Source organism: Artemia franciscana, chromosome 17, assembly GCF_032884065.1.
Source record: "Artemia franciscana chromosome 17, ASM3288406v1, whole genome shotgun sequence".
Classification (NCBI taxonomy): domain Eukaryota; kingdom Metazoa; phylum Arthropoda; class Branchiopoda; order Anostraca; family Artemiidae; genus Artemia; species Artemia franciscana.
The window spans coordinates 24515334-24530861 of NC_088879.1; the positions used below are offsets into that span (position 1 = coordinate 24515334).

Here is a 15528-nt window from a genome sequence, read left to right on the forward strand (position 1 = left end):
ACGTTGCACTTGCAAAAAAAATTCTGGGGTTTGACAAAAAAAAATAATATTGAATAATAATAGTATATATATATATATATATATATATATATATATATATATATATATATATATATATATATATATATATATATATATATATATATATATATATATATATATATATATATATATATATATATATATATATATATATATATATATATATATATTTAATTTACTTTTTGATGGTAATGCTGAATATACCTTTTAACAATATATTGTTAAGATCCTGTGTTTATAGTTGCCGTTCCCTTTGGAAGCTATCTTTATGTTTCGCATAATTTTTGTTTTCAAGAGAGTTCATTGTGCTTCTTAGCGTAAAGTGGCAATACTTTTAATAAGTCGTGACCCCAGTAAGTCAATCCTTAAAGTCTGGAACAGTGAACCAAACACTGTTAAAACTGATTTGATCTTTAAAAATTTTCTTCGGCAGTGTTTCTATTGTAAATTGAGGATTTTAAGTCCATCGTACACAATCAAATCAATTCACAAACTAGTATAGCTACAAATACCGAAACTCATGGTGTAGTGTTTTGCAACCTCCACGACGAAATATTATTAGCCAAACTAAGAAGGTTACACATAAAGACCTGGCAAACCATAGACCAGACATGAATTGATTTTTCGATTGGACACACATGTAAGGACATGATAGAACCGGTTTATACAAGTTTTTTCATTTAATGTTATAATTAACGATTCGTTTAGAGTAAATAAATATCGATGATTTGTGCGAAATCTATGCTTGTATAATGTATAATGTAAAAATACCAAGATATAACACGATTATGTATATCCCGGAAATCCAAGATGTGGGGAAAATCTAGAGGAGTAGCAGCTCTTCTATAGTTTAGGCAATGTTAATGAAATCTAATATTTATGCGCGTCTCTGTTTTTGGCAACGAGTCTCTTTGATTTTGGTAAACGATTAAATTTATTTCCAGGGATATAAAAGAACCACGTAATGTTCATCTTCTGTACGATGTTCTTCAGTTTGACCCGCCTGAAATTCGGCGCGCTGTACTCTTTGTTACTGGCAATGCCCTTGTTTGTGAAACCCCCGAAGATGCGATGAGAGTTGCTTATGAATTAGGAGATGGCCTACGTTATGATGTTAGTATTTCCAAGTTTTTTGTGCATATTGTATTGCGCTGGAAGCGACCTGTTTTTAATCGTTTCTCTTCTGTGATGGCTACTTTGTGGAGCAAATGTCCAAATTGGTTATCAATCATTGCAACGAGTCTTTTAAACCAATAATACTGTGATGTAACCTCTAACTATCGAATTCTGCACTCTGTGTGTCTAAGTCTTTCAGAGACTTAGTCTTTAAATACTAAGTCTTAGACGTTATTATTACCAATAATACTGTGATGTAACTTCTAAATATCGAATTCTGCACTCTGTGTGTCTAAGTCTTTTAAAGACTTAGTCTAAAAGACTAAGTCTTTTAAGTCTGGGGTTTACAAATCTAATGGGTTACGGGTTATAAATCGACGAAATTCGATAATATTAGAAGTAGCACGCCCTTCTTAAATGGGACTTGAAATTAGGGACAAAACAATGTTGTAAGTTGGAGGAATTTGAATGTGCAATATTTTGTAGGGACAAAGGGAATCTGTATCAGGACCCTACTCTGCGTATTTCGTAGGTAGGACATTAGTTGCCTCTTGAATGTCTAGGAGAAGCGTAGTAGTCTTAAAGAAAGTTTTGCACCTGAGTTTGACAGTCCCTCTTTAAACCCAGATGTCCATATAACGCAAATATTTCGAGTTGTGTGAATTCTATATTCGCAAGGTGGAAATCTCTGCGATTTTTAAATCTGGGGATTAAGAATACGGGTCAGAAGTTTAAGAGGTAACCTTTTCAAATTCCATATTCATAGTTGAGGCTCTGTAAAGTAAGAAAATAAAAGCAAACATTTGATAATCTGTTTATTATGGAAAAAGTTATGGTTTATCTATTACAGTTGGCAGAACCTTTCTTTTCTTTGTTAGATAGCACTTGGACTCTATCATTTGGTGTCCTTCTGGCTTCAGAGTTGGTTAATTCTCCTCCATGGTTTTGAATTTATTTTCTTCGAAGGGGGAAAGTAAAACTAAAGCTTCAGTTTTGAATAAAATTCAAATTTTTTGTCAAAAGGGTGGATTTAGAACAACAAAGGCGTGTTTTAAATTAAAATTTTCATTGCTTTCCTAGAAATCACAAAAAGATGTTCAAATAAATCTATTCTATATTCTAATAATAGGTTCTGTAAGGCTCATTTAATTATAAAGCTGAATTCGTCGCTGGACGTTGGTTTGACCTTTTTACTTTCGAAAGTGCGGTGGGAACTAGAAGAATTTTTCTAGGAAAGACAGTTTCCCGTAGTCGGATGTATTAAAAAGTTCCTTTTTTCACTGATCTTTGTAAAGTTCATCCTCTGGTAGCACAGTGGATTTACTGGGCATCTGTATTAGATGCAGCTACCACAACCAACGACAGGTAAGAGCAAATAAGTTCCCACGAAACCCCTATGGATGCACTAATGCGCCACAAATGGCACAGGCGGAATTATTGGTTATTATTTCTTAAAGTTTCCCTAGAGAAACCACTTAAACAATTTTTATCTTTTTTGAAGGAGTGTGGGGTGGAATTTAAATCTGTTCTAGGCAGTAAAATGAAGTAGAAGCGGAATGAAGTTAAAACGATGACGATTTAAGAAATATCTTTTGGGTCCGAATCCATCAAGTCTATCTACAGAGGTTTTTCTAGCAGTTTTTTCTTCTTTTTTTTTTAGGAGGGGGGGTATAAATTATTAAACAAAAAATGAAGCACAGGCAGTGAAAAATAAAAATCATGGTGTCTTTTTGGGATGAGCCACCTTATTTTGTTGTTTCAGGTAAAATTTTCAAGGTTTGTGAGTCCCTAACTTGAAGGATATAGCCATTCAAGCAACTATTATTTTGGAACTACTAGATTACGTAGTTCTAGTGTAAACTTAATTAGTATTACTCTAAAAGTGTAATAGTAAAATCAGACGTAGTCACAATAAATCATTTAGTAGTAAAAAATGAAGCAACAGTAATTTGACCTTAATGAGCTTAACTTGAGTCACCGCAAGGTTAAATCCAGTCATCAAACAGCCCTTTTGGCTCCTGGTATTTTTTCAAATACGTGGAGTGTGTTAAAAGACTTTATTGAAATAAGTTAAGTTGCAGGAGTTTTATTACATTAAACCTTATCTTACAACCTATCCAAATTTTGTTTATCTGTAATTATCTTTTTCAAATTATTTGCTCATTATCTAAATTTCGTAACTTGGCCATAAGCAAAAAAAGAAGAAGACAGTGAAATACATTTTAAGCAGTGCAAACTTGGATTGAAATGAGCTTTTATTTATGACACGTATTACTATTCATAAAATTTAACATGCATTTTTTTTTCAATTCTTGTGTCTATTAATTTCTATTTTTGTGTCTTTGTCATTTTTTATGCATGGAAAGAGTGATAGTTAGATGCCTTCTTATCCTAAATTAATGTTTTTTTTAAGGCTGTAGCTTTGGATGGTACTTTCTATCAGAAAAGTGGAATTATATCAGGAGGTAGTTTGGACTTGGCACGAAAAGCCAAACGTTGGGATGAAAAACAGCTTGTTAATTTGAAGGAGAAAAAGGTTAGTCTCATATTTATCAATAAACTTCTCATGGGGTTTTTCTCCAGAAAAAAAAGGTAGTAAAAGCATTATGCTAAGCCGGTGTTTCCTAATATTAATCGTAGAAGCAAAGTAAAGTATACGTATAATGTGGATATATCAGAATTAAAACATATTTTTTTCTTTATCGACGCCATAACAGAGATATTTTCGTCACCTTTTTCATCAATAAGACTGAACCGTTATATGACAGGATAAACAGCTAATTATCTGAATCACTGGTTCTTGCCCTTTTTCCAGGTCCGTGCGCCTATTAATCTTATAAAACGACATCATTTTTTGCCTAGAACATAACCCAAAATTCTTTCTGAAGTTGGCACGTTATGTATATACACTATACAGGCACATACAGTGGAAAGGTGGGGTGAGTGTCAAAAATACGAAAACATGACTATTACAAGGCCATTGCTTAATCCCCCTTCCTCTAATCAAAATGGGGTGTGATCCCCTTATCTCCCCTTTACATCAGAAAAAGTATTCATTTGACGAATTAATTTACTCACTTAAAAAAAAATTAAGAAATAGAATTCATATGGGTCCTAGCTGGCCTACAACAGTGACTGTCAGACACTGCAAGTGACAAGAGAGGAAAAGGAAGTTTAACACTGCGTAGTGACAGAGAGAGCTATGCAAGACAGGAAAAAACCCACAAACACAAATTAAAAAAAAATGAAAAAATCATTTTGTTTTTTACTTGTTTAGCTTCCATTGTCCCTTCCAATGGACGTAAAACTCCGACAAAATCTTTGTTGAGCGACAGCACACGCAAAGAGAAATTAAATGACATGATATGTAGTCGAAAGTCTCGGTGTATTCTTCGATTTCTTTTAATTGTCCTAAATAAGATAAAAACTTGTTTTCTCTGTATAATTTTTTGGATATTGTATTTCAGAAATTTTTGACTTTCAAGACTCTTTTATTAGCAGCAAAAATTGAGGCAAATGTCAGGAAAAAAAAGACACAGATGACACTCATCCTTTATGCTTTCATACCATACTTATTACCATTCTTATTTATATATACCCTATTTATTATCAAAATTACACGTCAGATGTCATTTTCCAGTCTCTTCGTCCTATACTATAGTATTTTATAACTCAAATACCGTGTCAATTTCTGCAGTTGAGTTTTCTTTATTCACTATCAACTTTGTCCTTGGCTCAATGTTATTTATGTGCGTAAGCCCTTCCTAATTATAGGATGCACTAACCAGTCAAATACGAGATGCTATGAAAAAGACGAGAAAAGAATCTGAATTAGCCACAATTGAGACCCAAATTAGTGGAATCGATAACAGACTCAAGTACTCACGCCGAGACAAGGAAATGACGGTGAGTTCTTTAGATAAATCAAACTAAATTAAATAAATTTAATTAGATATGAAATAAATTCAACAAAAATGTCAAATAAATCAGTTCTTTTTTAAAAATAAATTACAAGAGTAGTCTTCAAGTGAAAATGGCTGATTATCGAGATTTCGAGATCTGTAACAGAAAGCTTTTAGTCATGGATTTAACATGCAATATGATTATATCTTGAGGATAAGGACTTTGCTCTGGCCTTGCTTGGGCCAAAAAGTATGTTTCCTTGTTCAACTGTCGTAGCTCCCACAATCAGGCTTCAACTTTGCCTGCTGAGATAAAGAAATGTCAGCAAGTTCTTTTGGTCAAATTATTGCTTACTAAACACAGGATCGCAGTTAAGTCTTCTGCTTTTGATGGTTTTAAAATAAAATAAAGGCAGTGCTGTTTCAAAATTCCTATTGGAAGCTATTCTCAGAAGAGGTAATAAAAAAGCGGATCTCTTCATAATACTGTGTATGAAAGGACAAAATCGAGGGAACCTGTAACTCTAAAAAAAAAAAGTATTTGGCTTCACTGATTTGACCGGTTTTTTGTTAAGAAATTTTTATACCCATAAGGAAAATTTGTCCTCAAAAACCTGACAAATTGATACCCATGTTTAAGGTAAACTCTTTAATGTTTTGTAACTCATGTAAACTCAATGTAGACTCATGTTTAAGGGATTATTCTCTTTGAGTGCAATACCATATCAAGAAAACCTTGTATCCAGTCATTGGACTTGATCCAGTATCGTCCCAAGACCGATTCCTCGAAGCGAATTCCTTCTTGATGTAACTTGGCTATTGTCTAATAGCTTGGATCTTTATACTTTATAATATCAACTACTCTATAATAGCTTTATAATATAAGTACAAAAATTATTTTAGAAACAAAGGAAATTTAACTAATGGACTTCTTCAGTCCTTATAATTTCTTTATATGGCACTGACCTTGAAGCTAAAATAAATGCTCATATACAGAATTCTTTTAGCTAGATAAAATTTTTGTCAATAAGCTGATCAAATTTATGCCGATTTTATTATTATTTTTTAGGAAGTGTACTGTTACTTTCGTTTTGTTTAGTTTATCGTCAGTATATTGCACGTAATTAACGTGCAATATAACGTATTAAGTAACCTTGTATGTAAACTTGTATGTAAACCTTGTAACCTTGTATGTAACCTTGTACGTACTTAAGTAACCTTGTGTTGAACCTTGTGTTCAAGGTTCAAGCTTCAAGGTTCTGTATTACAATAGTAATAAAATACATAATTTTACACATTTTGTCCATTGGCGGGGAGCAGAGGTCGTATACCAACGGGGAAAAACAAAACCGAAAAACAATAAATCACATTACTGAAATAGCACAATTATTCTTGCCTTTTTTTCATATTAAAGAAACAACATTGACATGCTACTCCAACCTACTGCCAAACACGTTCATTTGAGACAATACTAACTCAATAATACCAATTATAGACTTACAGTGGTACGGATTGCAGAAAGATCTTATCCAAACAATCACAAAGTGATAAATATAATAAATACAAGCTACAATCCTATACAAAAACAAGTTTTTAATTTCTAAAGCATTGAATGAGCAATGTTCTCAGCCGAGATCTAATGGCAGTAAGTGACAATGTTACATCTACAGATGCAACAAACTTAGACCAAATCAAAGGAACCATATACCGCACGGTAAATCTTGACATCTCACATTTCGACAATGGGATTAATAGACGAAGCCCCATATCGAGTGGAAATGGACATTTTGGGACGTAAAGAAGACAGGCGCATTTGGTAAAAATATGTAGGAAGATCTCAACGGTCGAATCTAACTTTAAATAAAAATATAGAAGACTGGACACTAAGACTCGCTGGGAGATTATCCACAATATTAAATAACAATTTTGTAATTGATTTATTTGGCAAAAGGGAAGGAGACGGTAGAAATGACTTAAGGACACGAGCATCCTTGTTCTGTATCATATCATTGCTGTTGGAATAAGATTAGACTTATTTAGGTAAACCAATCCTCTATAATCAGAATGAGATTTTACTAAAGTAAAATAAAGTGGCCTAAGTTCTGAGCACGGAATTAAATGTTTGAACCGGTTCATTTTAACCAACGCCCCGCGATGCTTTCGCACAAACAACATTGATGTGATCCTCCCATGAAAGATCTTCGTCAATAACCACCCATAAATAACGAATACTTCTCATTCTTTCAATAGAGGATAAATCTTATTCAAGCATAACGCAAATGTTAATTGATTTTGTACACCCAACTCTACAAAAAATAATAAGTTTAGTTTTTTTCTCATGAAGCAAAAGTTTATTGTCATCAATCTATTTTGAAATACGACTGTATGCATGGAAAATATTTATTTGAAACACTTGTAGAGATTTACCACACACAGAAGCAGCTGTATCATCAGCAAACTGTGTATCTAGAGAAGCTGATGCTGTAGTAAAACACATATCATTAATATAAAGAAGAAATAAAAGAGGGCCTATAATTGAACTCTAAGGGACACCAACCGATGACGATAGTGGAAGGAAAGAAGAAGCAGAATTATTAATTACAGTAACTTATGCTCTCTCAGGAAGATAAAATTTTACTAAATTTAACACTTCCCCATGAACACCCGAATATTTAAGCTTTGGAAATAAAATCAATTGAGAAATTTGAGTCGAACTCCTTTTGAATGTCCAGGAGCAGTCTGGTAGGAATTTCTCCTTTGTCAAGACAATCACAATCAGCAACCGGTTAATAATGATCATAGGATGCTCAGTCCCATGTCTCTTTCGAGAACCAAATTGAAGCTTTGAAAAAAATTCTGATTTTTCGAAAAAATTCTATATCCGATTTTATAGCGCTCTCTCTACAATTTTAGTAAGCACAGACAGTATTGAAATCGGGCGGTAATTAGACGGATTATTACGGTCATCCCCTTTATGTAGAGCAATAACTTTTGAAACTTTAAAAGAAGTGAGAAAAACACCAGCGTGTAATATTAAATTTATTATATGTGTAAATACAATTGTAATACCAGGTATAACTGCTTTCACAAGGTTTGAAAATGAATCGTCTAATGCTTCAGAATTCCCACGGTTCATAAGTGTAACAATGTTCATCACCTCAGCTTCAATGATCGGAGACCAGAACATTTTTTTGTCTAAGGACGGTGGGGATCATAATCTGACAATGACGATGATAAATTTGCTGTTTTTTCACCTATACTAACAAAATGATGATTTAAGACGTTGGTAATTTCATTTTCGTCATTTACCATAATCCCATCTTGGCCCGTCATTTCACTCGATTGTGAAGACTTTTTATGTTTCCCAACTAAACAATTTATTAACCTCCATGTCGTTTTTTGGCTACTTTGTGATTGCAAAAACTGAGCCTCAAAATATAGCTTTTTTGCATTACGAATCAATTTGATAATTTGTTTTTATAATTAACCAAATTTGATTTATTAACCTGATTCGGTTCTGAGACATATTTTTTAAATAGCAAATTTTTTACCTGTATTGATTTCAAAATACCTGATGAAATCCACAGCTTAGTAGGCTTATTATATCTTTTACACTTACAAGACACCAACGGACATTTTTCTTTAAAGCATTTTGAAATTTTTCGAGGAACATCACTGTAGTCTCTTGGGTGCACTTTGATTCCAGAATATAATTCCAATCCATTCCCGAAATCTTATGTTTAAGATTAAAAATTTTAATTTTACTAAAGTTCCTCTTTCTAATATTCATCACATTTTTAGGGCGATGGTTTAAGCATAGATCAGACACTACAATTTTATTTTATACAGTGACCACTCTCATTATTTAGAAGAACTCATCTTTGGAAAGATTAATTGAATTAAAATATTATCTAACAACGTTGCGGTTTGCTCTGCTATTCTAGGAAAAATTCCACATGACGGAACTAACGATTTCGTAAAAATTTAAACGCAGAAAATCATACGATTTTTCTTGAGTGTATTGATTACGCGGTTCATAATTTATATTATCACAAAACAGGATATCGAAATTGCAATCCCTCATAATCACGACCTGATCTCCATTTTCATCAATCTTATCTAAAAATTGTTCATATATATTCAAAAATTCTGGGACTGACGCAGAGGGTGGTCGGTATTTTACAGAACAAATATTTGTTTTCTATTTACCAGAATCTCGAACTCCCTAGCAAAGTAATAGAATCGAAGCTCTCTAGTAAACCTAGGCAATTAGTGAAAGCTGTCCTCTAGCTCCGCCATAAATTCTACCACACTTACCGATGAATATAGACTAAATGGGAAGCTAGATAAGTATTCATCATATATTTCCTCTGTTAATGGAGTGTTAAACAAGTAAAAATCCTTCAGATTAAGCTGATTTTTTTTTTTTTTTTCAAAATCTCTCAGCCTCCCCACCAATGGTTCACTAATACTCATTAAAAGTCAAGTAATCTTGTTTTTACTTTGTTTCTCGAACTCTATGTGCTGCCAATTAAGTCGGGGTGACACGTACTCACTATGAAACGGTAGAGATGACAGAATTGTACAAGTCAAAGATACATACATTATGGTTTTGTTGGACCAATTTAGTTGCAATATAGCAAAACCTAAGTTCAGCAAGAACAAAAAAGAAACCTTGAAAATGATAAGCTTAGGCCTAAAAACATAAAATAAAATACTGTATGAAAAAACGCTCGTGACATTCCTCATCAATAGACGGATAATTTCACACTGCACTTTATTCTGATATCAGAGCGATATGAATAACATAAACAACGTACTACTTGATTCAAAAAGAATATTTAAACACTATTCATTTTTCTTTAAGTTGAGATTAGCCTCCTTTTTGACGTCTAGCTAGATATTTGCACCCCTTTGTTTAACATGAGCCATTAACGCATCACCTCTTTCACGTAGCTCTTTCCCTTTATTTAGGAGACTGCTGCGAAGGTTGTTTAGCACTGGTGGTAGATCTGTATATTATACGTATTCCGGATCCTTTAAGTTTATAAACAGATTTTAAAACGCTTTGGATCTCAAGTTCATTACGCAATGAGATGAGGGCAGGTCTTGCTTTGGGTCTTTTATGTAAAGTCATCCCGCTTGCAGGTTGATCAGGAAGACGGTCTCATTTTGTCATATGAGCACTATCACCCGCTAAGCCAAGTTTTTTTTTTTCAAAAAGATTTTCAACATTCCACCTGGTGTTTTGACCTGGGCGTTCGGACGGTAAACCATGAATGATTACGTTTAAATGTCTCTTTAACTTCAAAGACCAATAACTTTTTTAAGCTCATCACAGTGAGCTTTTGATGAATAGAATCTTTCTCAAAAGATGCAATTTTACTCCGTGTGAGGAAGAGTCGCTTTTCAGCTCCATAATCTCAGCATTCATACAGTCAATTTTCTTTGAAAATTCTAACTGGGACCGGAGGATTGAGTCTAGCTTTAAATTCAGACTTTCTGTAAAGGTAGCAAAATTTACTTGTGCCACGGGCCGACATTACTCGTTACAATAAATAATTGCCCTGATCCTCCTTCATTTAAATTAGAGCTTCATTTGGTTCTTTTCTCTCTTAGTCAGTTAAAAGCAGCGCTTTCCATCAGAACTAATTTTTCTTTGCATTAGATGGCGCTAAAACGAAAAACCATAAGATTCCTGCTTTAACGAAGGAAACTGGTTCCAAAAAAGAAGCTTCAAACTGCTGCACAGTCTTCAATTGAAAATGTTCAAAAATTTAGGTACTTTCTTTCTGTCACCCACACACTTATTTCTGGTACATTTAAAATCACTGAGGATTTTCGATATTTTTAATGGTTCACAGTTAGATAGATGATTTGATAGACAGTTAGATGACGGTTAGACAGTTGACAGTTAGATGTTTATTTATTTGGTCTTGGTTAATAAATTCTGGTCATTCAAATGAAGATATAGGGATGTGTAATCTTTCATCAAGCTTTCATAATTATTGAGTGAAATGATACAATGTATTTTGATTTTTCTTTATTTTCTTATTTTGTATATATATATATATATATATATATATATATATATATATATATATATATATATATATATTTTTTTTTGCCACTTGTATAGATACCTTTTTCAACAGGTTGTTTTGACTTTTGCTCAGTTCTCGTGAAACTAGTTACCTGTCAACGTGTTTCAAATCTATGGTAACTTATTAAAAGTGCCACTCCTGGTGCCTTTAATGCGCCATGGGCGTTGATCCAAAGAGCCGCCCGAAGAAGGGCTATATTTTTAGCTAAAACGTCTAGTTTTTTTGCGTTTTGTTTCTGACTGTTTCACCTAGAAAATCCACTGGTGCCTTCAGTTAGTTTGAGAATGTATGTCCACATGCTAGGGACCCATTACCATTTTGAGATTTTTTGGTTTCACTTCTACAGTTGGCATTATGTTGGGTTTTTCTACTGCTACGATTTCTTTAGTGTTTCTCTAGAACACGCTTCTTTGACACGTCGCTGGGCAGTTGCAGCTTTATGAGGAACAAACGTGGTTTGCCGTCAGTTCCTGCACTTATGACCTGCCCAGACGTACGGTGTCAAAAACGTCTTAGGTTTTAAGCTGGGTTGTTAAGTCATTGACGGTAGTCAGTTTAACCACCTTTTCAGCATCAAACATATAATGGTATCATTGCTTATTAAAGCAGCCTCTTGCTTATTAAATTGCTTATTAATTTTTAGCAGCCTCTTTTTTCAATGTTTTTTCTTTTTTTTTGTAGGAGCAATTGATTCATCAACTGAGGTTAAATGTTCAGGAAATTTCACAGCAGTTAGATGCCATCGAGGTAGGCTCTGTGATTCCACCTTTATATGCATAGTAGTATTCTAAAATTTGCTATTGCTTTTAACATTATTATTTTTGTCATTTTTGTGAGCGGGTAAGTTTTAAGTTAATTTCTTGTCATCCAACAATACTTTTGTTTCCCATGCAATAAACTGTACATCATTTCTCTGTAAAGAAACTTTTAAGACACAGTTGTAAAAAAAGCAACAATTGTAATTTTCTCTTTCTATCTCTCTCCTTCTCATTCTCTCTCTCGTACTATTTCTCTCTTTGCGCATAATTTTGAAGATTTCTTTTCAATAATTGTTGAGCTTAACCAAAAACATATTTACATTTAGTTTGACAATGTTTTATACCCTGATTAAATGCATATAAAAAATAGGGTAAAGTATATCAAGCCATTTTGTTATTAATGGTCGTTCAATTTCAAATAGACAGTCTTTACGCACAGTATACTAAACACAGCAAATTTGACTGGTAAACTCCTAACATTTTTTTCGTAAAGTAGGTTCTTAAAGGTTAATAGATGCACAGAATTTTGCAGGAAAGTTAGAACTTTTTTTTTCAAAAAGTATACATTGTAGCGCCCCAAATTTTTTTTTACGATTTTGATTAATGACTTCCTCTTTATTTTTGTATCCATAACTATTATGTGGTTTGTTTTGAAATCTGGGAAATTTTCTCAAAGTGATGAGAATCAAATCGTGTTTGGGCGGCTAACATATATTTAACAACTTATCTCTGAAGAAGTAAACTTGATATGGTATACTGAATACATTATTTCTGAAACACAACTACGCACGCTCCTCCTCCATCCCAATCTATCAAAACTTCCCTCTTTAAACCCTCCCAGTAAGGTCCCTTTCCAATTAAATCTTTCCTTACGACAACCTCCCACCCCAACCGAGGACAATCATTTAATCTGTCATACTTCATCCGGAGAACTTGCTATAAAATTTTCAATCTCTCCCTCTTTATAACCCTAGAAAGTGGGATTGAACCGCACTTTTCGTAGAGCCTACTGTCTGAAAGACGGTAAGTCAGTCGGTTTTGGTAAAATTGCTAAGTACTTCCTTTTTTTCAAAAATCATATTCATAATCTTCAGTAACATATTTCTAACCTTATAACCACCATATCGGTAGATATGGCGATAAATAAAGATAAATGATCAGTAATTACATTTAGTTTCTTACGAAAAGCTCTGAATTTGAATCAACCCAAACTTTCAACGAAACCTCCTCAAACCCAAACCCAAACCTCCTCAGCAATAGCACTAAGCTGCAAGGGTCAGTGATCTCTTCTGATTAAAATACAAGAGTGATTGTAAAATAAGACAAATGGTGATATCCAAATTCCAGTTTCCAAATATACACTTAAATCAATTTTCGGCATGTTTATCCACCCATTATTAAAATATGCTTTTCCTGTTTGGTATTACACTCAGACAAAAGAAGAAAGGAATAAAGATGAACATGTTCAGAATAGATCGCTGCAAATCATCTACGGAAGTTCCCCGTAGCCTTGCTCTTTTTATCTAAAAGCATTTGAACTTACCCTCTTTTTTTCTACCATAATGCCTGCAATTTGACTCAACCCTCCTTCTTCTAGAACTTCCTCCTGCATCTCCTTGTCCTTTTTGGATCTCGACTCCCTAGAAAAGGGGCTGTGAGAGTTCCAAAACTGACACCAGACGCGTAGCTTTCTTCTGAGTTTCGTTAGTTGTTTTAGTAATTCGTAGCTTTTGCACTTTGGTAACTTTTATGCTCGTTGACAATTTGTTTTGTGCTGACCATGTTTAATTATTATAGTATTTTTATTTTGACCCCCCCCCCCAAAAAAAAAAAATGTGATTTTTCGAGCATGCCTCGAAAGTGTATCTTGTATTCAATAAACCTATTTATTTGAATTAAATAAGAAATGATGGTTAGTAAAGATCATTGTTCACCAGTTATTTCACTTTACTTGCTTTATTTGCTGTGTTATACACCAAATTTGCTCTATAACAATTTTGTACTAAAGAGTGACGCTTGATGGCAGATAAGGTCTTTTAACTTGACTTAGTTTAAAGCCCTTTTTTAGCAGCGTCGCCATACCAGAGTAAAAGAAACCAGACGTCAGCAAATGGAAGCAGAAGTTCAGCTCTAAATGGGATATTTTTCGCTTTTTGTTTTTTAATGTCAATTCCACTTTACTATCTTGATACGTGTTTCTTCAACTTTTGGTGTTTCCTTTTGTAGCCAAATGTTCATACGATTGAAATCCATATCAGAGAGCGAGAATTGCAAATTGAAGATATTAAACAGAATATGAATACTGTCGTTGATCGCGTTTTCGCCAACTTTTGTGCTTCAATCGGTGTCGAAAATATTCGACAATATGAGGAACGTGAATTGAAGTAAGTAATATTACATAATTAAAAGGGAGGCCAAATGAGTGTTTTATAATAATTCCACTGCTCATGTTGTGCGATTTAGTTAATTTAAAGTCTGTTTGGAAAGTGATCTTTCAAACATAAGATTTTGCTTTCAGCTAAAAAGCAAATAAATTTACTTTTTGCTTGTTAGAGTGTAACAAAACAAATAAAGAAATACTTGTAAAGGAGAGAAAACAATGATTAAATAGCCAGTGAAGAATGGAAGAAAACTGTGCAAATATTTTGGTCAAGACGTCTGCACGACCGTATTCAGTGCAGAATAAAAAATATAGATAAAAGTTCACAGAGAAAAATAAAAATAAAACCTTTAAATAAACACTCAAACTAAAAGAAGTAAAAATGAAGGGCAAGTCTAGGGTGTAAAAGCTGTAATTTTTGGTCCTAGCATTATCAGATGACTTTATTTGTTGGTGATCATCAAGTCAGCAAAAATTGATGGATTGTGCAAAAAAAGCAAAGGAAATATCTTTAAAGGTCGTAAAATTATAGACATTTCATGATGTTACTTAAAAAAAAAACTTTACGAAAAAGAAGTTTTCTGTAGAAGAGTAAAGGTCATATTAAACTACAACCAGAAACTACTGTTAAAGAATTTTCGAAACCCATAACTAACCGAAATCAAATGAACTGTTCGTTTTGGGTTTCATTTATACTTCAATAGCAAAATATTTTTTTTCGCTTTAAGCTGGATTTGCATAATCAATTTAAGCATTAATCGCTTTAAGATTTATTTATTAATTTGTATTATTACTTGTTGTATGTTTTTCTGCTATGATTGTTTATTTAATCTCTGTTCGTTTTGAGTTTCATTTATCATTTAATAGTAATTTTTGGTTGTTTTGAGTTTGAGTTATTGTAGGTTTCTCTTTCTTCTAATCTCAAGTTTAATATGGCCTTTACTTTTCTTTATAAAACTTCTTTTTCGGAAAGCTTTTTTGAAAATCAATTTCTGTTCGTTTTTGATTGCCAAAGTTTTAAGTTTTTCAAAATTCCCTATTATTTCCGAATATTGGATATATAATAATATTAATTGCTGAAAGTTCACCAGCTCAAGATTTTGTTTCGCCTTGGCCGGATTTCAAGCTGACCCCTCTTGGTCCAAGTGTTTTTGTCGCTTCGTTTTCGCAAGATTTTCGGGGAAATCCCAAAAAGTCGGGGATAATGAAAGCCATAGGGGCTAGTG

The 15528-nt window shown here is 33.3% G+C and overlaps 1 protein-coding gene across 1 annotated transcript in view; it reads left to right on the forward strand.

The window, feature by feature from the left end:
* LOC136038043 (structural maintenance of chromosomes protein 1A-like) overlaps positions 1–15528 on the forward strand; it is a 122691-nt gene that overhangs the window by 57288 nt on the left and 49875 nt on the right. Inside the window, exons 11-15 of the mRNA XM_065720992.1 lie at positions 987–1155; positions 3572–3694; positions 4933–5064; positions 11846–11911; positions 14149–14306. Coding sequence (XP_065577064.1) covers positions 987–1155; positions 3572–3694; positions 4933–5064; positions 11846–11911; positions 14149–14306 — 648 coding nt within the window. The remainder of the gene's footprint in view (positions 1–986; positions 1156–3571; positions 3695–4932; positions 5065–11845; positions 11912–14148; positions 14307–15528) is intronic.